This window comes from Megalops cyprinoides, chromosome 6, assembly GCF_013368585.1.
Source record: "Megalops cyprinoides isolate fMegCyp1 chromosome 6, fMegCyp1.pri, whole genome shotgun sequence".
NCBI classification, from domain to species: domain Eukaryota; kingdom Metazoa; phylum Chordata; class Actinopteri; order Elopiformes; family Megalopidae; genus Megalops; species Megalops cyprinoides.
In genome coordinates this window covers 8,974,224-8,998,334 of record NC_050588.1, presented here as the reverse complement: position 1 = coordinate 8,998,334, position 24,111 = coordinate 8,974,224, and the positions used below count along the sequence as shown (strand labels likewise).

The following is a 24,111-nucleotide window of genomic DNA, read 5'->3' as shown; positions in this document are numbered from 1 at the left end:
CTGATTTATCCCGTCCATCTTATCAACTACCCCTGTAATGGTGTGAAAGAAGTTACTCATGAAGGGAATGTATTCTTATGGCAATTTACAACCATTTTAGCAACGTTAAATATTCTATTGAAACTGATTAATTTTAAAAGTGTCATGCGTTTTCATTGCGCAATAATACAGCCTATTTCACAACGCCACCCATCCCCCCACACACATTTTCGCTTTCCAAACATTTTTTACGCCTGCGCACTGTCTGCGGTGTGTTGAAAGAAAAAAAAAAAGAATCGATACGGCGCTTGCGCAGTTGAAGGGTCCAAATGAACACGTCTGGCGGAACAAGCGGAGCAAGGCGGTCGCATGGTCTCGGGGACGCGCAAGTCACGCGAAGTATACCGAGCGCGGCTCCGTCGACAGAGCGCGCTCGCAGCCGAGCAGAGAATCACACACAGCGCGAGAACTAATGGTGGGATCGGGCAGGAGCGAGTCGTCGCTGATCTGTACGCGGAATCCTTTGGCGTTCAATTCGCAACGCGGACGTACTCAACCGGTCAAGACTACAACGTTAGAAAACATATCTGTATGAACGGGGGACACGAATACACAGTATGGTCCGGGAAACCAGACACCTATGGGTGGGGAATTTACCCGAAAATGTACGAGAGGAAAAAATTGTCGAACATTTCAAACGGTGAGTTACAAAAAGGAAAGAGAAAAAAAACTGGGGGGGTTATGTAGCAGCTAGCTAGCAAGCTACGGTTCATGGAATCCCACACTGCCTCTCTTCGGGCGCGTAGATGGGAACCTCGTCGTGGGAAAATTTTGGCTAGCCTGGCTGCAATCTAGTTAACAAAAACGGAGGGAGGTTTAAGACTGCGAGAATGTGCCGCGGAGAATATTTAATGCCGAAAGTTCATTAACAGTGGCTACTTGAGAGTTAGCAATATTCTGTCGCTAGCTAGCTAATGAAATGGCAAGAGCTGATGAGTTCAGCTAACTGGCTGACGGTGTTTTATTGTGAATGTTTATGGGATACATTTGTTGTTGGCTCCTCTTAACAGTACCCTTGAAAACGAAGAGGGGTTGAGTCTGGCTGAAGCAGGAAAACTGTGATACTGTAGCGATGCAGCAATTATATTTACATGTGGAACCTGAATAATTCATGTGTCTTGTGCTAGTTCGCTCTCTAACTAGATCTCTTAAAAGCAAGCCTGTCCCTTGTCCACCCAGTTACTGTTGATTCAAATGCAGGCGCTAGCTAGTAGCTGAGTTGTAAACGTGAGCATTTTGTTTTTCTTTGCATACAAATGCAATGACACCAGCTAGCTTGGTTAGTAGATTTATGTTAGCTAGCGAGCGAGGTTACCGACACGGGGTAATCCTGAATGTTCTGGCTGGCGAGTTTTTGCAAGCTTGCCAAGTTACAGTAACTTAGCTAGCACGTTTGTATCTGGAAGTTGGCTTGCTAGTCTAGCTGCTAAAAGAAAGTTTCAGTCGTAACGTAATTTTCAGGATATAGCAAGATGATTAATCTAAATATTTAATTGTATTTAACATTAAAATAGATGCCCTGGGGATTGGCCATGTAATATTGTCAAACCAAATAGGTAGATGTGTAATTGGCTAACAAGGTGTCCGCTGCAACTGATTTTTAAAGTTAACATACGGCGATTGTTGTCATTAGCTTTAAGTCTGTGCTGTTGTTGACTTAGGTACGTTGCTAGATACCCGGCCAGTAAATTGATCACTCTTGGCAGAAGGGGAATTTCCAACGAAACCAGAATCATTGGTTTTTCGACTGCAAGTGTACCCCGATTAAAGTTAGGAGCAACTCGAGATCAGACTCGAAAGAGGATATATGTTGTTCCTGTCCCTGCACATATCAAGTTATGCGTAGAAAACGAAATAAAGGCCAGCTCTGTGGGCACACAAATAAATGGCTGCTCAAACGTGACAAGGGCGCAAGATGAGACGTTTACAGATCGCCGAAGATAATGCCCGATGCATCTCGCGCGTCGTGCTTAAACAGACTGCAGCATGCTAAATCTGCGGTTTACGTTTGAAACTGAATTGCCTTGCAACCACCCAGAGCCGGACATTGTTCTTAACCAGATATGAGAAACTAATCTAGCCTTACGGAATAACTGTCAAAAAAAGTTGCTGTACAGAATAAGAAAGGGAAGCATGACAAGTTCTGTACCAGAGAGATGGCTGTCTCTTGCAACGAAAGGGAAAATATCTTCTCGAAAATTAAGAATGGCAGCAGCTGGCACAAATACCCCAATGTTCCAAGATCGTTTCCACCCAAGAGGCGAACTGTTTTAATTTAAGTTACAATGAATGTGCAAAAAGTAGACCGACAAACTACACTTTTCTGAGATATATATTCATTTTAATATGTCAGATGGGATGATTTTCATGTGTCTGATGATCTAATGGGTTATTTAGTACTTTTGATGTTTTTCCTCCAGAAGTCATTCATTCTCTGCAGTAGATGGATGAAATGTCATACATTTTGCACGTGTTCAGGGTGTAAAGTTTTAGGTTTTTATCGAAGGAGAATTGTATATATTAACGCTTTCATATGTGTATTCATATGCTACTGCAAAGTTTACCTTTTTCTCTGGCACTAAATGTAACAGCTCAGAGCGATCTTGCATCGCTGGCTCTTCTTCTCCGTTACATTATTTCCAGGTCAGCATTGGCCGCAGGTTGGTTTGTGTGCCCCTCAGTCGTTATAGTATATATTACACGATGGTAAGAATATAGCCTTTAACTTCACGACTGGAACAGTTACTCTGTATGCAGCGTAAGCACTAGGATTCTCTAACAAATGCCAGCATTTAGCAAGTCTAATTTCTTGGTGTCGCGGAGTCCGACATGAAAGCGTGTCGAGCACAGCGTTGCGATTACGTCAACAATATCGCGTATGCTCCTCTTAAACCCCTGGAGCTTTTGGACAATTGCATTGATTAACCCTTTTTTGGTATGTATTGGGATACGCGTTTAAAGCACTGCCGTTGGGGTCATTGAGCAATAAACGTGCACGCACGGAGGCACGTAGGTTATATCCCTCTCTGCCGGACGAGTTTAATGCTGGAAGGCATGTGAATACAGTTATTGTGCTAGTTTGTCTGTTGGAGTGAAATATGTGCCATCGTGATCAGCTGGAAAGAGAAGTCACATTAACGGCTTTGTTGGAATTGTGCTCTGTCAAAGAAATGTTCATGCAGTATTAATGTCTGTGAGCGCTCCTCTGTGGTGCTGCACCCCAGCGAATTGCTCTTTATGTGGTCGTGACCATGGGAACTGGGTGTGTGGGTAGGCCTATGGGAAAACTACGAAGGTTTTTTTTTTTTTAATACGCGTCTTCGCCAAGTTACATTGTGCAAGGAAAGACAACTGTACGACCCCGCTAACCGGGTGCGATTCAAGGGCTTTTAGTTTATAGTCCTTTTCAGAAAGAATGCAGACAAACTGATCCGATGCGGGGATGATACGCAGGGGAAGTGGCCTTGCGCGGAGAGGACTTTGACACCTCTCCTTAGAAAATACACAGCCGACATTTTTTTTTTCCTCTCGCAAAGGAAGGCCAGCCTATGCTCTCCTGTGGGCGGGGGGCTAGTCAAAGCGCTAAGTGTCAGGAGATTGTGGAAGGGGGAGACAAGGAGGGGGGCCGAGGACAGTGAGTGGCCTACGCCGTGTGAATGGGTTTGTAAAATGGCGTCTACAAGGCCGTGTGAGAGGCAGAGCTGGGATAAGTTCCATATATTCGCTTTCAGTCAAGCTCCTCGGAATCAATTTTCGCAGTTCATTTCCCGGTGCAGTATGACTTCCTTAATGTGGATTTCACCTCGCAGTCTTGCTGATAGAAGATGGCTCAAAGCAAATCCGAATTTGAAAACCCCAGCGTTCTTTTTGCGTCATTAATACACCCATGTCCACGATTTATTGTTAGGGAATTTAATGTGAGAATGTAAAATATTAAAAGCCATTGTCATCATGTTGGATGAGGCTTCTAGGCTTTAGTTGGTTGACATTACTCTAATGTAGGTTAGATGAATATACCCCTTATTACCCCTTATTATATTTTTAAGTAGGCTTCCAGTATGTGAAAGGATGGCATATTTGTATTTTAGAATATTTACAGTAACTTCACAGGTAGTCATTGAAAATTGGGAAAGAATGTTGGATTATATTGGAATTAAATGGATCATTCAATAACAGTTGTTTTTCACTTCACTCTAAAACATGACTAGTAAAATCAGTCCACAAAGATAGACTTCTTTCTGGTATTCTTAAGTCAAAGTGTGTTTATCAACTTGAAATATGACTGCTTTTACAGCAGACCTATGTCTACTTAGTTGTCACTAAAATTGTTTAGAGGCATGTGTTTGCACAGAGTAGGGGTGTGGAATAAAGTTGTAATTCAGGGGCTCCCAAGTGGCTCAGACTTTAAAAGCACTTTTTTCACACACAGACTGAGCCCTTTGGCATATGCCTACTTTGACCGAAAGCTCGTTTTGCCGGAAACAAATTGGCTTAGTTCTGCCGGGAATGGGGGTTTGGCAGGTCAGCCAGGGTCCCCGTCATTGGTTCGCTCTCAGAACCCTGGGACTTGCATGGGTGCCTATGCATCAGGTTAATGTGCCTATCCTCCGACGATGTTTGCCTCCTCATGTGCTCTGGGACCTGTAGTGTGAAAAAACAGACACGCATGCTTATCGGGAGTTTGCAGGCCCCCCCCGGTCTGAGCTCCTTTGTGGATTCAGCAGTTGTCACTGCGATGGTGACAGTTTCAAACTCAAACTGTTTACTCATAACTGACTACTAAGATGCGAAGCGGAAAAAAAGTTGCAACCCAGTCGCACAAATGTTTTGATTATCTTGAATTTTGAATTAAAGTGGACAACACAACGAAAACTGAAGTGTAATACATTAAGCAGTGAGCAGTTTCACCTTTAACGCCTGAAAGAACACAACTGAAATACATTTTGCACAGGAGTGGCATCGAAATTCCAGCTTGTAACACGTGTCTTGGTTACCCACACACTGCTTTGCATATTAGATAAATGATGTGATATTACACAAATTTGCATAAAAGCATATCGTGCCACAACTGAAAAAAATTGGGCCCCCGTACCATTGTTCTCTTATTTGACAAAGATCTTGCTCTTGGCTGAATATTTGATTAATCAAACATTCTGTTATATCATGGGGCTCTAGCAAACCTCTATCTGTCTCGGCTGACTGAACATTTACAAAACGTCAGTCTCAGTATCGTTCTAGGGATGAGCTGGTCTTCAGCCCTGGGCCTCGCGTTCGTTCGTTGCAGCTGAGGTTAATCACTCAGCACCTGAAGGTTCCCACTTCAGCACCGGGCGAATAAAGCAAAGCTAAGATCGAAACCAAGAGGGGGTTTGGAGAGAGAGAGAGAGAGTTTGGGGAGGGAGAAAGGTAGGCGTTACGGAGACGACAGAGCGGAGAGGCTGACATTGTTTCTCGAAGAGCAGACATTTTTCCCTCTTCCCGCTGGGCAGGATCAATGATGCAAAATCAATGAGAAGGGTAGCCCTCCCATTGTCTCTGCACCCAGTGTCTCTCTCGATCAGACGGGTTATGCGTGAAGCAGGTCTGGCTCAGCCGTCTTGCTGAGTGCGTTAGTTGCTCTCGCCAAACTTGTTTTCTCACCCCAAGTTTAGCCGCTGCTCCTCCTGCCTTACCGCTAAGGCAGTCCTGTTGTGGCAACATTGTTTTGAGGAGGATATACCTGCTTAGTTCCATTCCCTCCCGGGTTTTCTTCCATTTCCTCCTCTGAGTATATTGTCTCCATTTTCAGTCTCGGTGATTTGCACTGTCACAGTCTGGGGTTAAAGTGAGTAGCTGCTGCTCGGCGTTCGTGCCCTAGTTATCCCTGTTGAAATGCTGAAAATCGAGGTACTTTCAATGGCTGCCTCAAAAAAGCGAACAGTGACTGTTTTGTCGTGAGGGTTTGAGTGGATGTTACACGCAGACCCAGCCCTTTTTTATTGATTATATTAAAGTTCATCTCTTTTGATATCTGAGCTGAAATGGAATAAATGACTCTGGATGTTTCCACAGAATAGCATCACATGGTTTAATATCAGTGTAGGCCTGTTGATTTGGACACACCCATCACTTCTTTAACATTAATCACCCTCCATGTTCTTTTTCTCCATTCACAACCCCTCCCCCTCACCTCCCTTGTTGTGTGAATTCCCCCCCCCCCCCCCCCCCCGCCCCCTGTTCTTGGTCTCTCTCTCCCAGGTATGGACGGGTGGAGAGCGTCAAGATCCTTCCGAAGCGCGGGTCGGAGGGCGGGGTGGCGGCCTTTGTGGATTTCGTGGACATTAAGAGTGCCCAGAAGGCTCACAACTCCATCAACAAGATGGGGGACAGAGACCTGCGCACTGATTACAATGAGCCGGGCACGATCCCCAGCGCCGCGCGGGGCCTGGACGATACCCTGTCCTTAGGCAATCGCGGACGGGACGTTTCGGGGTTCACAAGGGGGGCGGGGGGGCCAGTGTATGTGCCCCCTGCATCGCTCCACAGCAGAGATGGACGCTATGAACGCAGACTAGACGGGTAAGTGGACACGGTTTCTCTGAAGGCCAGAGGGACCCTTGTTTCTTATTAAAACCTTTTTTTTTTTTACTTTTTCAAATGAAATTATTTCATTGTTGGGTGGTTAAAAAGAAAAAAAAAAAGGAAAGAAAGATTCCAGGAAATTTCAGACGTAGAACATAATCTAGGGATCCCTTCTACGTCCCCCAATGCTCCCACCTCGCCCATGGATTTATAAACAAATTATTTATGCTTATCTATTTACTCTTCTAAAATCAAGTATGTATGTAGTCTGTTTATTTATTGTTGGGGATTCGCAGTGTGAGCCTTATCCTGCTTGAGAGTTGGATATCACATTTTCGGAGAGTCCATGGCGAGTTTTGGATATCGTAAGTTTCCGGGGAATTTGGAATGCGGGAGAGATTCTGTTCCAGCTGCCTTGCCTGGGATTGCCCAACTCGATCTGGAAGTACAGTACCGCTCGTGGTGGATTAATGTCTTCTTTTATTTTTTTTTCCCCATTACAAATACAGACAAAATGGTAAAACATTACATATATACGTTTTTAAGACACCTTAATTAGAAATTTGGAAAACAAAAAAAAAATGGGTCTTTATGATTTTGTTCTTAATGGTGGTATTGGTTATGACTCACTCCTCCGTCGCGGTGTGGATTCGTGTGGATAATATTCCCAGGATATATACCCCTGCTGGATTTCTATTGGGCCAAACTCAAGGATATTCGTTCATTCACAAGTGGTGGTGTGGGTTTTTTTTTTTCAGTTTCTCTTTCGGATTATAGCTTGTGTCTGGTATCGGGGTTCTACTGTTAAATTCTGGGGAGACCTCTGCCTTTGAAAACTGCGCAGAGAAAAAAAAAAAAGAACAAGTGAGCAAAATTACAATCCCTGTTTTATCTTTTATTTTGTTTTGGGGTTTTTATTATTATTACTGAAAGAACAAAATGGACGTAAGAAAGAGGGGATTGTGGGGTACGGACGCCAACTGAAGATGGAGGACCATACAACACAAAAACCAAAGTCCGTGGGAAATACGTTTTTTTTTTTTTTTTGGTGGCTGGGCTGAAGACTGGAAGAGACACTTTTCCCATGGATGTAACTGGAGTTATGTCCTTCCCTGCTGGATTACTCAACTCCTCCCTGGATCTAAGTGTTGTGTTTCAGCCGAGTCATGGATGCCTCTGAAATTCACACCATCCATACCTGCGCGTTCGTTGAACTCCTAGACCTTTCTCACCTGTCTGCCGCACAAACAAGGCCTGCTTGCCAAAGTGGATGTTTTGGCGTCTCTACAAAAAAAAAAAAAAGTTGGAATAAGCTTAAGACGGGCTGTTCCTTGGGGGATTTGTGTTGAGAAAGTGTAACCTGCCAACCTCCGAGAAACGAGACTGGGAATAACATCCAGGACTGCGGACGCCGAAGCTGAGTTGTGCGCTTCCTCAGCGTCGCCGGTAAAACCTTTGGATTGCAGGGGAGTGATTTTGGCGGAAGAAGTTCTCACAGCGGATAAACTAAGCTGGCAAAGTCGCGCAGCCGCCGCTGGAAGAAACCCGGACTAGGGGAAGTGAAGAGGGATGTAGCGGACTCTGTTTGGAAAGGTAGAGACGAAGACAGGAGGGATATTGACTGAGACTTGGATTCTGTTGGGGACTTGGAACTGCTTTCAGCTTCTGGAAGCCGCGACAAAAACTGCTCTCTTGGATAGCAGATGCCAGTTTGGATTAATTCTTTTTTACATGTACATACATGTGCGTGATTTAAGATTATGTGTAGATTTTTTTGGGACGTAAATGCATTTTTCCAAAACTTATTTAACATGAAATTTGTAGTCTTAAAAACTCATTTCCAAACAGCATGGGGACATTTATCACAAAGCAGTTTTTTTTTTGTCTTTTTATAATTTTTCTTTTTCCGTCAAAAAAAAAAAAAACAAACCAAAGTGCACCCCTGAGACACGTGGATTTTGAGTTTGGATTATACTCCAGCCCCTCCAGCCTGCTGGGCTTTCTGCCTGACAGTTGAGGATTAATACTCTGAAAACAGCTGAACCATGTTTTTTTTCCCATTTTTTTGGTCCATTTTTTAACATCCATTCAATTTTTTCAACCGGTTTTGTTTTTTGGCTCACAAATTCTGTCTCCCTAGATTGTATTTGGGATTGTAGGTCGGGTTTCCGCTGTCTGAAAAGGTTGGTATGTCCTGCCCTGTGTATTTTAGCACTTTTCTCTCTAACCCCGAGTCGAACCCTTGTCTCTCTCCCTGTTTCCCACTAACGGCAATAGCTTGTAGAAAAAAAGACGTACTGCATTGGCCTGTAGGTTTCTGCAGACTGTGCCTATGGCTTGTCTTTTTTTTTTTGCTGTCCTCTCTCTTTCATCTCTCTTTTTTGCAGTCTCTCTGTCTCACACACTCTGTCTCTGGCTCCTTGCTTCCAAGCTCCTTATTTCTTTGGTCAGTACACGTCAGAGGCAGCCAAATTTTCCCCCTCTAGTAGAGAGAGAAAAAGCGAACGAAAAAATTATAGAAGAACACAGTGACATAATCCCAAAATGACAAGTCAAATCAGAGCAAAATCTCAAAAAAGCCACAGAGCGGCTTCTAATGCAGTGTGGCACAACCCCGCCTCGCTCGGGTCTGTCTCCAGACCTCGAGCCATTTGTAAGTTGTGTGCTTTTTAATTAGTGCCACACACCTTGGTTTCCTGCTCTTTTTACAGTCTGAAGCTGCAGACCTGTAGTTTTCAACAGCGCTCTCTTCTCTCCCCCTGCCATTGCTGTGATGTTGAAGACCGAGTGCAGCCAAAAATAAAATGTTCCATTTTCCACATTAATAATTATGTAATGTGGTAAAGGATAAATGCAGCCACCTGTGTCTGAAATAATTAGTGCTGAGTATTAAAAAAAAAAAAATATTCACAGAGCAACCAGGTATGCCTCTGGAGCTGCCTCATTCACAAATCTATGGCGTGGGTGTTGCTCCAACTTTTTACCTTGTTACTTTATTTGTTTGCTTTGGCACATACCCTTAACCAGGGTTTCTTAGATTTTTATACACCTGAACATCTGTAATATAAAATATCTGTAATAAAAATGTAATACCTTGTAGAATGGCAGTGGTCTACCTGGGGATTGAATTTTCTGCTTGCAACACCAGTTCCTCAGTCCCACTGTATTTTTAGGTCAGTATAGTATCTGGCCTTATTTAAGGCTTTGAGAGCCTTTATGAATTTATTATTTGTTTATTTATTTTTATTTTGTTATAATGTGTACAAAACACAGTAGGCCTAATATGAATCTTGGCTGCACTGGGACTACAGTAGGTTCTGTTACATAATCCATCAAGTTACTTCAAAGCAACAACAGTATATTAATTTAACCGAAAATCCTGTGGAGAAACATTATAATGCACATCACAACAGTCATATACACAGAAATATTTAGCATTCTGTACTGAGGGGAAAGGTTAGGCTCTCTCACTGTGTCAGCTGCGAAATGACAGCAGTTGATATAGCACCTTCCTTCTCTGACCTTGCCTTGTCTCTGTCTCCTCCTCCCTGAAAGCTCTTAAGAACCACCTATAGTGTTTTTTGTGTTTCCAGTTGACTTTTTTTTAAAGGAAACCATCTATATTCTTTATTTAAACAAAAGGATAGGATGCATTTACAATCTGCAGTCTGTGCAGAAAGAAAAGGTTAGGCTAAATCGATGTTCAGCAGAGACTGATAAGATTTGTATGACACAGGATAATGGAATATATTAAGCAAAGAAGAATGCCTAATAACATTTAATCGAATCTGATGTTTTGACTGCAGTGGGAGACATCGTTCTTCAGACTTGACGGTTAAAGAGCAACACCAAGGTTAAGTTTCAGATAAATCCGGAACACAACAACAAAACGGTTTTTGCATGAATCATTTCTGCCCCTTTGAGGCCCCCAGCTCAGCACTGTAGCTGGATGCACCGCCGTGCCGCTGGTTACGCGTTTTGTATCGAGCTATTAGCAATTACAAGACCTTTTTATTCTTCCAAATTGGAGGGAAAAGGCCCATAATTCCCCTGGCCCATGGGTTATCAGATTTTATAAAAGAGGGACTGACTGCTTAATTTACAGCTATGATTTTGATTTCCCTTTTGGAAACAGCAGTATTATTACAGAGATAATGATGATTTATTTAGCACAATCCTTGTGGCACCACAGCATCTGAAGTGTCCTCAGCTCTTGTGGTATCTTCAGATCATCTGCAAGTCAGAAATTCTTATTCTCTGATATTTTTCAGTCCTTGCTCTAAATATATTTGAATCCAACATAAATGGCAATCTAGTATTTTTTTAGGACTGAAGCCAATGGTCCACATTGCTAGTTGGTGCCATCAAAGCTTTAGAGGGGCAGCTTTACTGCTTGAAGTCCAGCTTGTTCCTGTACACTCTGTAGATTTCCTTTAGCTAGCATCTGATTAAGACCCGGTGAAGACAAACCCCCCCCCCCCCCCCCCCAAAACACGTGGTCTGTACTCTGATCCAGATAATGAATTCAGTTAAGTCATTAAGACCTTGAGGAGAACAGAAAGCAGTCTGGCTGTAGGACTCCCTGGGACCTGGAGCTGTTGGCGGTAGTTTCCGCTAACTCCTTTAGTTGGCTCCACACTGGGTTCATCCCTAGAGTAATGTAAAAAGTCCCAGCCTTTAACCCGTTCTAAAGCCTTGAGCTCTTTCACGTTCCCTGTAGATCCCTCAAATGGGGATGCTATAATAGCTCACCAATACACCTACCAATGTGAGCTCGGCTGAAAAACTCATACAATGTCTCTGTTCACTTGTTTCTACAATATTGGGTAGTCTTGCTGCGCAGGAGTGAACATTGAATATTTGACTGTCCGTAGCCCTTGTAAGGTGAGTTGATGAAGGCCGTACTCCATAGATGGTACCATTTAATGACAGAACAGGCACTTGGCAGATATATGTTATAGTTGTAAATTTGTACCATTTTGTACCAGTACCATTTTGGCCCAAATATAAGGCATTTTGAGACAGTCCTTATTTTCAAAGAACTGAAGCAGTCATTTGGGGTGAAAAACATTGTGCTTGTGTTTGTAATGCAAAACACTTTAAAATCTAGCATGCCACCAAGAATGTCATGTTTTGCTAAAACAAAAAAAACTTCCTTAACAGCTGAAAAAAATATCTCAACCCTGACGTGCATGTTGTGCCATTGTCTCGCATTATTTTTAGTGCCAGCATTTTGTAGCAGCACGGCAGTTGTTGGATGCCTCAGTTGCTTTAACCGGCCTGATCTTTAACATTGCCCTTGTGTGCCTCCATCCCCCAGCATGCACAGCTGTTCCATCCAGAGATGGAGAGAGACGACAAAGTGCACTCTGGCATTTGTATGAAACCGACTGCTGTGGGCTTGTTTATGGAAGCAGGAAAGATTTATGGATGAGCTTGTTATATTATATTGTGGCAACAAAATTAATGTCTCTACTCTGTGCATTTACTACATGAGTAAAAGTGAGGTACAACACACGTGTTGCTGCCGATTTATCATTAATTGGCCTCAAAATCTTTCCCAATCCCTTGGATACTTTCCCAGCTTTTTCTACTGCTATGCTAGCCACGCACTGCAGCTGCTGGGTGTACACAATGGTGCCACCTTCCCCACTCTTAACATTAGTGTTAGCAGTTTTGATAAGCCTGCAATTGTAGGTTATTTTTTACAAACTTTAGGTTGGATTTTTGAAGCTTTTATTTTGTAGGGAAATTCCCCCCACCTTATGTTCGGGCCAATCTGGTATATTGTTTAAAATGGGAACGTCAATGTCCCCACCTCCAAAAAAAATTTAGGCTTCACTTTCCTTTATGCAACACAGTAACATGACACGTTACTTATTAGAAGATAAATTCGAGTATAGGGTGGTAATACGTTCACATTCCAAAATGTACCTTTATGGAAATGCCAGCAAAAGTGTAGATGCAGGAGAATGCTTCCCGTCTCCTCTGTGTAAGTTTCAGGTTTTTCGGGGTAGTGTGTGATATTCCGGCATTTCTGTGTCACCATTTCCCCAAAGTAGTACCTGCTGCCAGGCTCCCAGTCTCAGGTCCCGTGGTGGGGACATATCACAGGAAATGGAGTAGCTTTTTCGCCCATTGGCCCTCACATCGAAATTGCCTGCGTTCACCTCTTCACATGCATGGGAAAGGTGGTACAGACTGAGTACAACAGCGGTAATATAAAGGATTGAACTAACTTTACAGTGACTCCTCTTTTACTTTGCTTACTAGTTATTTCAGTAATAACTTAAGAATATAGATAATGGAACCAAGCTTAGGTCTGCAGCTGAAATAGCTTAGGACATCTATTGCAAAGATATATCGTAAAAAAATAAACTGAAAAGCCCCTTAAAACAAGGGTGTAATCTTCTCCAAGAAATGGCTTATACTGTCATTCAAGACAGGTGTCAGTTAATGAGATGAAACTATTGTAAAGTAAAACTAACACTTGGCTTGTAAAGCTTCATCCACCTCTCAAAAATAGCAACTGTGTTTCAGAATACTGACTTCTGCAGAAAACCACAGGACGGACGCTCATTTGAATGTCAGTTATAGCTCCGCTGTTGATTTCGCGGGGCTGGGAAGTTGGTTTCATTGCCTCTGCGACATGTTTGCAAATAGCACAACGAGGACAGGAGCCCCCGAGTCCAAGTACAGCTAACGATCCCAGCCGAGTGAGCCTGGCGCGCTGAGATTCAGGCGTGGCACCATGACCATGCCAGTAAAGTGGTATTGAGGAAAACTGGACAAGCTATTTTTGTTTGAGATGCAAAGGCGAACTTGCAGAATGTTGGAATCCTCTTTTTACTGCGGCTGCAGAACAGCAAATAAAACCCACCGCTATTTAAAGACAAATAAAAAGCATTAAATTTGGAGTAAAGGCAGGCTAAATAATGGGTGCAGCCCAGCGGCTGTTCTAGTTGTCCAAATACTACAGTCCGTAAAAAGACAAAGGAGGCTGCTCTGATGTTGATAAAACACCAGTATGACTTCCTAAAGCGAGGTTCCCAGTAGTACGGAGACTATCTTGCAGTGCTCCTCTATTTTGTACAGCCAGAGCTACACGCTGAGTCAGAGTTCTGAGAGGGAACAGAAAAATCCAATTACATTTTTTTTTTCTCCCAACGTTAATGTAAGGTAACACTCGGAGGTGGTATTAGGTTTCGTATTATTGTGAAAAATAGTGACATGCAAATCTTGATGTACAGTTCTGTAGTTAAGCCGTTTTGCTGTCAGCCGCACGCCGAGGCTGCGGTGATACCCAGAGCTTTGCCTCTGTAGTATTTTCCACCGCTTTGACTTTAAAGTCGCGACAGTGCTGTTCAGTGGAGGAGCTGAAAGGACAAAAAGTCGGTCACGCAGAGAGTCGCTCGTTACAAATTTTTTTTCCGTTCGTGGGCGTGCAACATGCCTGACCTTAGATGGTCAGCTGCAAAGCCTAGCGTTTTCACAGCTGCGTTTTATAATGCTCAAAAAAGGGAAAACCCAACGTGTACACCCTACCTAAAACCTCAAAAGACTCAAAAGCCGAATGCAGACTACATGATTTGGAGGGACCCCCTTCAAGGCGATTGGTCATGGGAAATTGCGTGAAGATGTAATTTAGATAACATACCACGCCGAGCTCTCCGCCAGAGTTTTTCAGCATGACGTGAGGTTAAAACCCTCTGAACCTACACAGGGGAACCAAAACAAGACATAAATCAAAATTAGCACAGGCTGCAAGGGCCTGTGGAGATGACAGAAAGATGGGTTAAGTATGCCGTTGAGAGAAAATGGGGCTCTTGTGTGCAGACTTTAAGTAGTGTGAAATAAAAACTTCTAGAGCTGTTGAATAAGAGAGATTTCACCATTGACGTCAGACTGGATTCAGACTGGCATATTTCTCACCACAGGCCCGTTGGGGGAAAAGTCGAGTTTGTGTAAATTCAGCCCGTGTAAAAATGTGTTATCTTTTGTCATTTAAGGCCTTGATACATGACCACCGCCAGAATTAAACCTCCGTTCGTCAGATGTGTGCCAGCAGTTGTGTGAATTTAAGCAGAGAGCTTTGAGCGTTGCTTTGTTGAGGTTTGCTTCGGACAGCAGTGAGAAGAATGCCTCTGGTCACAGTAATGATTCAAAAAAATTCACCATCGCTTGGAATGTGAGGAGCTGATTTTTTTTTTCTAAAGAATTAGTCAAGAGTGAGGCTTTTTCTTAAAGTGGAAGGAAACTTGTTGGGTTTGGATCTTGAGTTTTCATGACATATTTCATTTTTGGGATGCCAAATAAAGAAGTGTGGTTTGGCTTGTTGTGAAAGAGCACCCATTAAGGCTCGTTAGCCTTTAAGTACTGTAATAGCTCTCCCCTGTTGCCTATATTGACTTATGTCATACTATGTGCTATTTATGTGATTTTCTTTAATGCAGTCTTGGCAAATAAATGCTTAGAATGCAGGAAGCATTTGAGCAGAATGTTACTGATTGAAAAAGTTACTTTGTAATGATAAACACTAGGTGTGACATTTAGCTTTTGGGGTGAGTTTGGTATATTTAGCCTGAGTGAAACTGACCCTTTTCTCCCTCTCCCTCTCTCCCCCCCCCGCCCCCCTCCCTCTCTCAGGGCTTCCGACGGGCGGGAGCGTGCCTATGATCACAGTGCCTATGGACACCACGAGCGCGGCGGCAGCTTTGACCGGCAGCGTCACTACGACACGGACTATTACCGCGACCCCCGCGACCGGGCGCTGGTGGGGGCCGGGGCGGGCTCCGGCCCCGGCGGCGGGGGCGGCGTGGGTGGTCCCGGTGGGGGCGCCGGAGGGGCAGGCGCCGGCGTGGGCGGGGCGGGAGGGGGCGTGGGCGGGGCCGGCGGCGGGGGCTCCTCGTCGGTGGGAGTGGGCTACTACGGCTCCCGCAGCCGCAGCCCGAGCCGCTTCGAGACGCCGGAGCCGCGCTACGAGCCGCGCGGCCGCGAGCCCTGCGCCCGCGAGCCCTTCGCGCTGGCCAGCGTGGTGCACCGCGACCTGTACCGCGAGGAGCGGGGCCGCCGCGCCGAGCGCGCCTACCACCACAGCCGCAGCAGGTCCCCGCACTCGTCGCAGTCGCGCAACCCCTCGCCGCAGCGGCTGGCCAGCCAGCCGTCCCGCGCGCCCCGCTCCCCCAGCGGCTCCGGCTCCCGCAGCCGCTCCTCCAGCTCCGACTCCGTCAGCAGCACCAGCAGCAGCAGCAGCGGCAGGTAGGTGGCGCCGTCTTTTTATCAGTCACACCTTTCCACATGGGCACTTCAGCCCATTTTCTGTCTTATCTGTAGTGTTAAAATCCCTAGTTTTCATGTGTATTTTCCATAGCTCTTGAGAAAACGGGCCTGTCTTCAGGATCTGTCGAGACGTGCTTGGAGACTTGGTGTCTCTGATCCTCCCTGATACCTGAGCTGAGTGGCCTAAGTTGTGGTTAGCATTTGAAGTGTTAGGAGCTGTGCAAGCAAGTAGATGAGCAGCATGTTATCCAGGTGAGCGTGTTAGCTAAGGTGATCTGTGGTCAATGCAGCACAACATTTGTTTCCCCACCGCTCACTAAGCCACTAAAGGGTGGATTGCTGTTCCTTCTCCACTCTAATTTCAGTAGCGCAACCTCTCTGATTGCAGACCTTTTGTAAAGATGGCTTCTTTACATTTTCAGAGAGCATTAATAGCCAATGCATTAATATGCATTGTTGGATTTGCAGTAGGAAAAGTAAGACATGGGAATGTAGGTTATTGCCAATGTAGGCATAGCTTGATAAGGTGTAAATTCTCTCCTGAGATCAACCAGGTGTGTCTGTGCAAAGGAGATTACATAGCAAGCTAATTCATTTGAAGTTGCATTGGTGTCGGGTTTGAATTTAAGTTGTGATGGGGGAAGGTACACACACACACATAATGTGTGTTATTTATTTATAACAGCATCTGCTGAGGCATTAAAAATGAATTAATCGGTACATAAACAAAAGGTTTTTCTGTCAGAATTTGATGGAACTTTTGATGTCAATCCATTTTCACTTTGCAAACATTGAGCTCGAGCTGTTAATTGAGATTAATCTGATGTTTGAGCATTAAATCCTGGCAGTATTACAATAATGAAACCCCACTTTTTTTCACCCTATATACTGCAAATATTTATGTTCTGTGTATGAATACTGCATGACTCAGTGCTTTCACTCAAATATCTGGGAAAGAGAAATTAATATCAATGAATTATTGGTTCAGTGCAGGCCTCCTAGGGTCTCCTTATGAATATTGATGAGAAGTAACAAACAGCTGTATCAAGAAACATTTGAGCACCGATCTGGTTCATTCATTAGTGATCGTAGTCAAATATTCAGTTTGTGATTGAGCATTCAGTGTCACTGCTAAGTTGTGTAACTCTCAAAATTGTACTGAATTCATTTTTTCTTCCCGGTGTACCCGTACCTGTGTCCCCAAACTCATTTGACACTGTAAACATATTTACTCCGGAATGCTCTGACTTTCCTAAGGGTGTGTGTCTGTGTTCGATGCACGTCTGATTTGCCAGCTGAATAGTTTCGGGCGTGAAGTCACAGGTGGCGTGTCTGTAGACAGGGAAAAGCCGCCGTCTCTGCAGCGCTCTGATCCATGCTAACCGCCGTTGTCGTGGGAGCAAACGACTGAGGGCCCGTGTTCTTGTGATAAATCGAACAGGGGCTTGAGTTCTGCCTCTGAGAAGAGGGAATCGCGCCGGTTCCGTTTCGCTCGGTTTCACGGACAGCAGACTCCGCTGTCACGACACAGAGGTACAGGGAGGGTATGTCACGGCCACAGGCCTCGAGTCAAGTTCAACCTCGGTCGCATTTTATGCACAAGAATGGGTTGACGGCTAAATGTCACACCCAGACGCTAACACTTAGTTGCATCTTTGCGTGTGTTCACATCTACAGTTTTCACATTTGAGACAAAAACGAGTGTTTTGAGTGGGAGTTTGATGTTATTTTTAATGAACTTCTCTCATTTGGCATGTGTTTAACTGATTGAGAGTTGTCCGAATAATTGTTTGGTCATTTAGAAACACGCAACAGGAGAAATTAGAGCTTTTAATCTGGTAGTTGTGGCCAGTTTCGGAACAGGTGAGGGACTGTGCTCTAAGAAGACTTGAGCTATTTTTGTTGAAAACAAAATTCATTACTGTAGAACGTTTCAGTTTTTCAATAGCAGAAATTGGGGAAAAATTCCCGTGGGAACCTGCACACCGCTTGGAATCCCTTTATGACTTTGATTAGAAAAGGGGACAGCGGGGAGACTCTAACCCCCTGGCTCCCAGCTGCAGGAGCTGTCTCTGTCCCCCACCTGGGCCCGGTCTCTGCCTAAGACGCGGTCCGTGCTTTGAGATTTGGCCGGCGCGGGGGGGGGGGGCAGGAGACGGCAGGCACACACGGCCGCTCACGTTCGCTCTGCCTCGGATGGAGGCAGTTAATCTGCTCAGCGCACACACGCGCCTCCTCCTCGTCCTGCAGCTCCACTGACTTATGTGGCCTTAAATAAACTGTGCTAAGAGAGGGAGCAACAGACACAGGCAGACACACACACACGGTCACACAGACACACACACACACACACACACACACACACACACACACACACACACGGTCACACAGACACAGACACACACACACACACACACGGTCACACAGACACTGACACACACACACTGTCACACAGACACTGACACACACACACACACGGTCACACAGACACTGACACACACACACACGGTCACACAGAGACGGACACACACACACAGGCATCCACACGCCTCTTACACTCACACTTTATAAAAAAAGAAAAAGAAAAAACTGCAGGAGAGCATTATTGCAAGCACAAAGGCACTTGTGTTCCTGCTAAAATAATCAGCCTTTTCTGTCTAGATCAGCACTGCCTGTGATGAATCTCCCTTTGTTTAGATGCTGTCCCGTACAGGGTTTGATAACTAGCTCATGAACAGCATTTCTGTTCGCAGTCTGAGTGTGTTACATCAGGCCTAGCAGTACAGATGCGGAGTGGGAGCGATTGCAAAGCTAGGAGATGAGTGTAGAAATACATTGGTTGCCTGCTTCCCCAGGCACGTGACAGTGAAAAGGAGCCTGCATGTGTGTATTATGGTGCCGGTAATATTGATGAGGCGTTCCGGGCTGGGCTGTCCTTAATGACCTCCGGGGGGTTACTGCTGTTCATTCTACCCCCTTAAGCCTGAAAGCAATTAGGAGGTCAAGGAAGTCACGTTACCAGCGCGTCGGTGTGGGGCGTTCGGTTCACAAGCCGAGGGCTGCAGGGCAAGCGTTCACATTGCTAATTATATTAGAAGCTTTGTAGTGCGCGCACTTTATGCTGACACAGTAAATGCTGCAGCAAAATGCTTTTTTCCCCCCCGCTTTTAGCTGCCCACAATTGAGGTGACGTTCACAGTACTACTGGGAAGGGATGTTTATAGAATATGGCTGCTGATGTGGCAGCCAGGGTTCTGCAGTAGCTTTACATTTATCACAGAAAGATGGTCTGTTGGTCTGTACCATGCAAATGATATTTGGCGGGAGACGTACACCCGGTTCTGCTGTTGTAAAATTTGTGTCCAGTAATTGATATGAAGAAAGAGCTGTTTCTTTTCAAAAGCTGGTCTTTAATGGTATCATTAGGGTGAGAATATGGAGTAGGTAAAAATTGAGCATTCGTGTTTGTGGTTGTGAATGCAGCTAATGGATTGCATGACCGTGAGGGCGCGTGTAGGACACAGCGCACAGAGCTAGCACTGGTGCAGCGCCTGTGCAAGGTGGTTTGTTTACGCTGTGTGCACCTTTGTTTCACTGTTTTGTTTCATGAGAAATGCTGCCGGGACATTGGACAGAGAGAGAGAGAGAGAGAGAGAGAGAGAGAGAGAGAGAGACGGCTGGCGCATTTTCTCACTGCCTGCCTCTGTGTTTGTGTGTGTGTATAGCCCCCCCCTTTCCCTGTGAGATCCGGTTTGAACTGGAATTTTCTGGTCACCGCTGGCTCCCTGCCCACTCCCACAGGCCTGGCCTCTGTTATCGGAACTTCCGGTTCCAGGGAGGGAGGGAGGGAGGCGGAGCTGAGAGTGAAACGGATGAGAGAGGGATATGACAGGAAAGGCAAAAGGCATGGTTTGCAGTCCAGGGTTGCCAAGTGTCAGATATTCCCCCAATTTTAGTGGTTTTAAAAAAGCCAAGACAGAAGTGTTGTTTGCAAAATATATGATAGTGGGGGGTTGGAGATTTTATAAGGAATTATTGGGGAAAGGTCTGAAATTTATACTGGAATAAATTTAAAATGGAGGTGGATTTTAAGAAATAATTTTAGAACAGAAAATTGCTAGCATCTGGCAGAACTGCCAGCCAAATGTTGATTGGCATCATTACAGCATCAATCAATATAATGCACAAGTTTTTAGCTATTTGTTTCAAGTTGTTTCATAGAAAGTACCATCGCTGCAACTTGCCTGACATTCACAATATTGGACTGACTGATCTGTAGGAAGAGAAGTACACAAACAAGTGTATTACCCACACAGAAGCAGTCAGAAGCAGACGGCGGAGTGGACGGCAGACAGAAATGAGAGAAGTGATACCGCCTTTCTTGAAAAGTAAAGATGGCGAGGGAGATAAGACTGCAGTAACTGAGGGGCTTTCGCGTTTGGCACAGATGTTACTTGCTGAATTAAAAAAGCAAGGTACCAAAAAAAAAAAAAGCAAAGCGTAAGTACCGGTGGCAGCAGTGGCAGACTCCAGAGCTGTGTGTGAGTGCGTCGGTGTGGGAGAGTTGTGGTTTTCTCAGAACAAAGCAAAATGCGCGTACACACAAACAGCAGCTGCAGGTGCACCGTAAACATGAAGTCAGAGGGAAGGCAAACGGTCTCCACACACTGCAGATGCTGCTAAAATCCTACAGCTTCCTCCACGCTGTGTTAAAACGTATCGACGTATGCAAGGGGGTGCGAGTCTGGATGATGGCAGAGCGGACCCTCCATCCCTAACATCTCCCAGACCTCACCCTCGCGGCTGTGACCGAGCTTCTCACCGTTTAACGTGTTGACCGTGCTCTCCCGGTGTGGATGTCTTTCCTCTGGAATGCTGGCCTGGGTTCTGTGATTGTGTGTGTGTGTGTGTGAGTCTGTGTTTGTGTTTTGTGTGTGTGTTTGTCTGTGTGTGTGTGTGTGTGTGTGTGTGTGTGTGTGAGTATGTTTGTTTTGTGTGTCTGTGTTTGTGTTTTGTGTGTGTGTTTGTGGGCCTGGCCTCACCGTGATGGAGGCCGAGCTGACTCATGGGTTTTTCCCCTTGTGCTGCAGACCTTTTAATGCCGGGCCGTAGCAGTGTGGGTAAGAAGCACGGAGTGGAAGTTAGGCCTTTAACCTTTTGACCCCAGGCAACAGGCGGCCTGCATCGCACCACACTTGTGCATCCTGTCTTTTACTCTTCATAACCGGTCTAAAAAAGGAGGGCGTTTGAGTTCACAGCACAAAAAATTCAAAATCCATAAAGGGATTTAAATGTAGGTTTTTTTTTTTGCATGCACCAAGGGTATTCCTTTTGAGAATGAAAGCATTTACGGTGACATCACCAGCAGGAGGCAGGCCCGTGTAAAACGGAGACGCAGAGGGTGAGTGTCGGGAGGGGATGAAATGTGGACGGCGCACGGGCCGTCTGGGTGTGCGTGCGCTCCATTCTGAGGAAGGCGGTCTGGCCGTGGCGCCCCTCCCCTTCCATACTGTGTGCGGAGAGGAGGGGCGCGCTGTGTCGGGGAGCAGCTGTGTTTGAGGGCTCCGCTGCGGGGGTTAATCTGTGCCGCGTGTCAGCAGGTGTCTGGGTGGCGGGGGGAGGGGGAGGGGTGTCTGAACAGAGGAGGATTCTCTCTCTCAGATCTTAAGCTTCTTACTGTGTGTGTGCGCCTGTGTGTCTGTGTGTGCCTCTGTGTGAGAGAATGAGATCCATAGAGCTGTGTGGTGGGGAAAGGGAGAGTGTGCACGTGCTTGCATTTTTGTGTGTGTGTGTGTGCGTGTGCGCGCGCGTGCACATGTATTAAGGGAGTGCTTCTTCACAATTGTACAGACTTTTTCTCTTTCGATGATCCTCACTGTAATGGCTCAATTTCTCAGTCATCATTAAGTTTTTTTTTTTTCTTCTACAGTGCGGAATATTTCTTAATATTGTGAAATGAATTCAGATAATACAATAAATTATTTTATACATAGTATGCATGTATGTGTATGTATAATACAAAATACACGTATGTGCATAATACAGAATTGTACAGGGATGCATACATGCATGCACGAGCAGTAAGAATCCCACGCCCCGCAGACATGCCTGCCTTTGTCCTCTGAGAGCAGTAGTGCCGTCCCAAGCCCTGGTACTGTCGCCTCACCCTTTGTCCTTTCTCCTTTCTCCTGTGCTCGTCCCTCCTCTAGTTACTCTATTTATCTCCTCCCTGTTGCCTTGGTGTTCCATAGGTGGGCAAATAATATTGCCCTGGGTTACGATTACATCGATGTCTTGCGGATGTCCTGTTCTGAATGTGAAGGGTGCAAATTGATGTATCTTACCGGTATTACAAGCGGCTGTTTCAGGGCAGGGTGAGGTTGACCCCCGTACAGTGTCAGATTTGTTTGTTTCCATCTCAGAAGGGCTGTGCTTCAGAAGCCTGCATTGCATTGTTGAAACTGAGATTAGGTTGCCACCATGTGGCGAAAGGTGTAATTACAGCCAAGCCTGTATTCAGTGGTGTGGGGTTCCCTGTCTTTACTCCAAACGTTTTTACCACCTGTTTTTTTGTAGTGACAGCTGCTCACTGATTCTGCTATACTGCTGAAGGATACGGTTGCATTGTGGTCTAAGTACATCTTCCATAACAAGATCCCTCCCTTTTAGAAAGGGTAAAATGCCACCCAACCTCATGTCTCTCTTGTGCTTCTGTAAGGATGGTATTACTCATCTTACACTGCAGAGCTGAAAGCAGGATGACCTTATTGGCGCAGCACCTTTGCCTTTCCATTACTTCACCTGCAGCCAGAGCCGCAGAATGCGATACTGCACGCATCTGGGAAGTGACGGCGGTCAAAAAGGCAGACCTCTGCAGTTTGCTTTTCATCTCCGCTGAGCCAACACGCTTTGGTCTCGTTTGACTCTGCTTGCCCTAGGGTCAGGCTTGAGCTAGGCTAGCCTCATCTGCACCTCAGGGTGGCGATGGGCATTACAGCATTTACTTAACTTGCCAGGTATAGCCCTGGCCTTCACCCCACCCCCCTAGCCCTGGCCTTGACCTGATACTCTACAAGACCAAATAGAAATAGACATTTTTATTTCTTTGATAATTTAATATCTTGACTTTATTGAGTGAGAAATTCAGAGGTTTTCATTTGCTGGTTCTTCCCATAAATGAGCTACATACTTCAAGTAAATGCGTTATACCAACGAAATGAAAGGATAGATATAGAAAACTCAGTAGGTTTAGTTGTATTGCAATGAATGAAGTTTCCTTGGGCTGCAAGGAGCCCCTTTGTAGCTGCACTCAGTGGGTGAGCAGTTTTAAATAATTTATTTTACTGTGTGCTGTTTTTTACTAGAGAGGAAAGTGTGTGGTAAGGATTAGCAAGGGTGATGTGCATCCCCATGGGGTTGGCGAAGGGTCATACCTTAAAATACTGACGTAGTTACTGACTTAGTAAATGGTACGTACATCTTTTATTCTGTCAGATGAGCACACACATATTTCAAGCAAACTTATTGTCTAGCCATACTGGAATGTCATTATGTGGCACAGTTAGTAGCTTCACTAGACTTTCTTTGAATTTGAATGTCAACAGCAACAAAAGTAGCACTACAATAATTATATTCCCTTTCAGTTTCTGTCGTTTTGTTTGTTTTCAAACCAGCTTTCATGCAGGCACCTCAATAATATGCAGGCACAGAAAAAAAGAGGGGGGTGGAAGGGTGTGTGTATATGTGTGCTTGTGTGGTTGTGTGTGTGTGTGTGTGTGTGTGTGTGTGTGTGGTTGTGTGTGTGTGTGTGTATATATCTGTATGTGTGTGTTATGTGACTCGGGCCTCTGAGCGGGTGGTGTTCTCCGGCAGCAGTGATTCCAGCAGCAGCTCGAGTGATGAGTCCCCGGCGCGCTCTGTGCAGTCCGCCGCCGTGCCGGCCCCTCCCTCCCAGCCACCGCCCGCCCTGGACAAGGACGAGCCACGCAAAAGCTTCGGCATCAAGGTCCAGAACCTGCCCGTGCGCTCCACAGGTGAGGCCTCAGTCACTCCTGGACACCTGTATACTCCGATAGACCCCATATAAGTACAACATATGCATTACGAGATACACCCCTGGATACACACCTCAGGAACTGTACTGCACAATGGTACTCGTTGTCTTGTGTGTGGATTACCCACATGTTGAAAATATGGCCTCTTGTTCTGCCTCTTATGGGTGATGCCCCCATC

The 24,111-nt window shown here is 45.3% G+C and overlaps 1 protein-coding gene across 2 annotated transcripts in view; it reads left to right on the top strand.

The window, feature by feature from the left end:
- Positions 1–361: 361 nt before the first annotated feature.
- si:ch1073-335m2.2 (msx2-interacting protein) overlaps positions 362–24,111 on the top strand; it is a 38,845-nt gene continuing 15,095 nt past the window's right edge. Inside the window, exons 1-4 of one of the 2 annotated variants that reach the window (XM_036531748.1) lie at positions 362–679; positions 6,277–6,597; positions 15,247–15,858; positions 23,755–23,912. In XM_036531748.1, the coding sequence (XP_036387641.1) occupies positions 597–679; positions 6,277–6,597; positions 15,247–15,858; positions 23,755–23,912 (1,174 nt within the window). In that variant the 5' untranslated portion in view covers positions 362–596. Of the gene's footprint in view, positions 680–6,276; positions 6,598–15,246; positions 15,859–23,751; positions 23,913–24,111 lie in introns of both variants that reach the window. The other variant, XM_036531747.1, reaches the window with a different exon arrangement.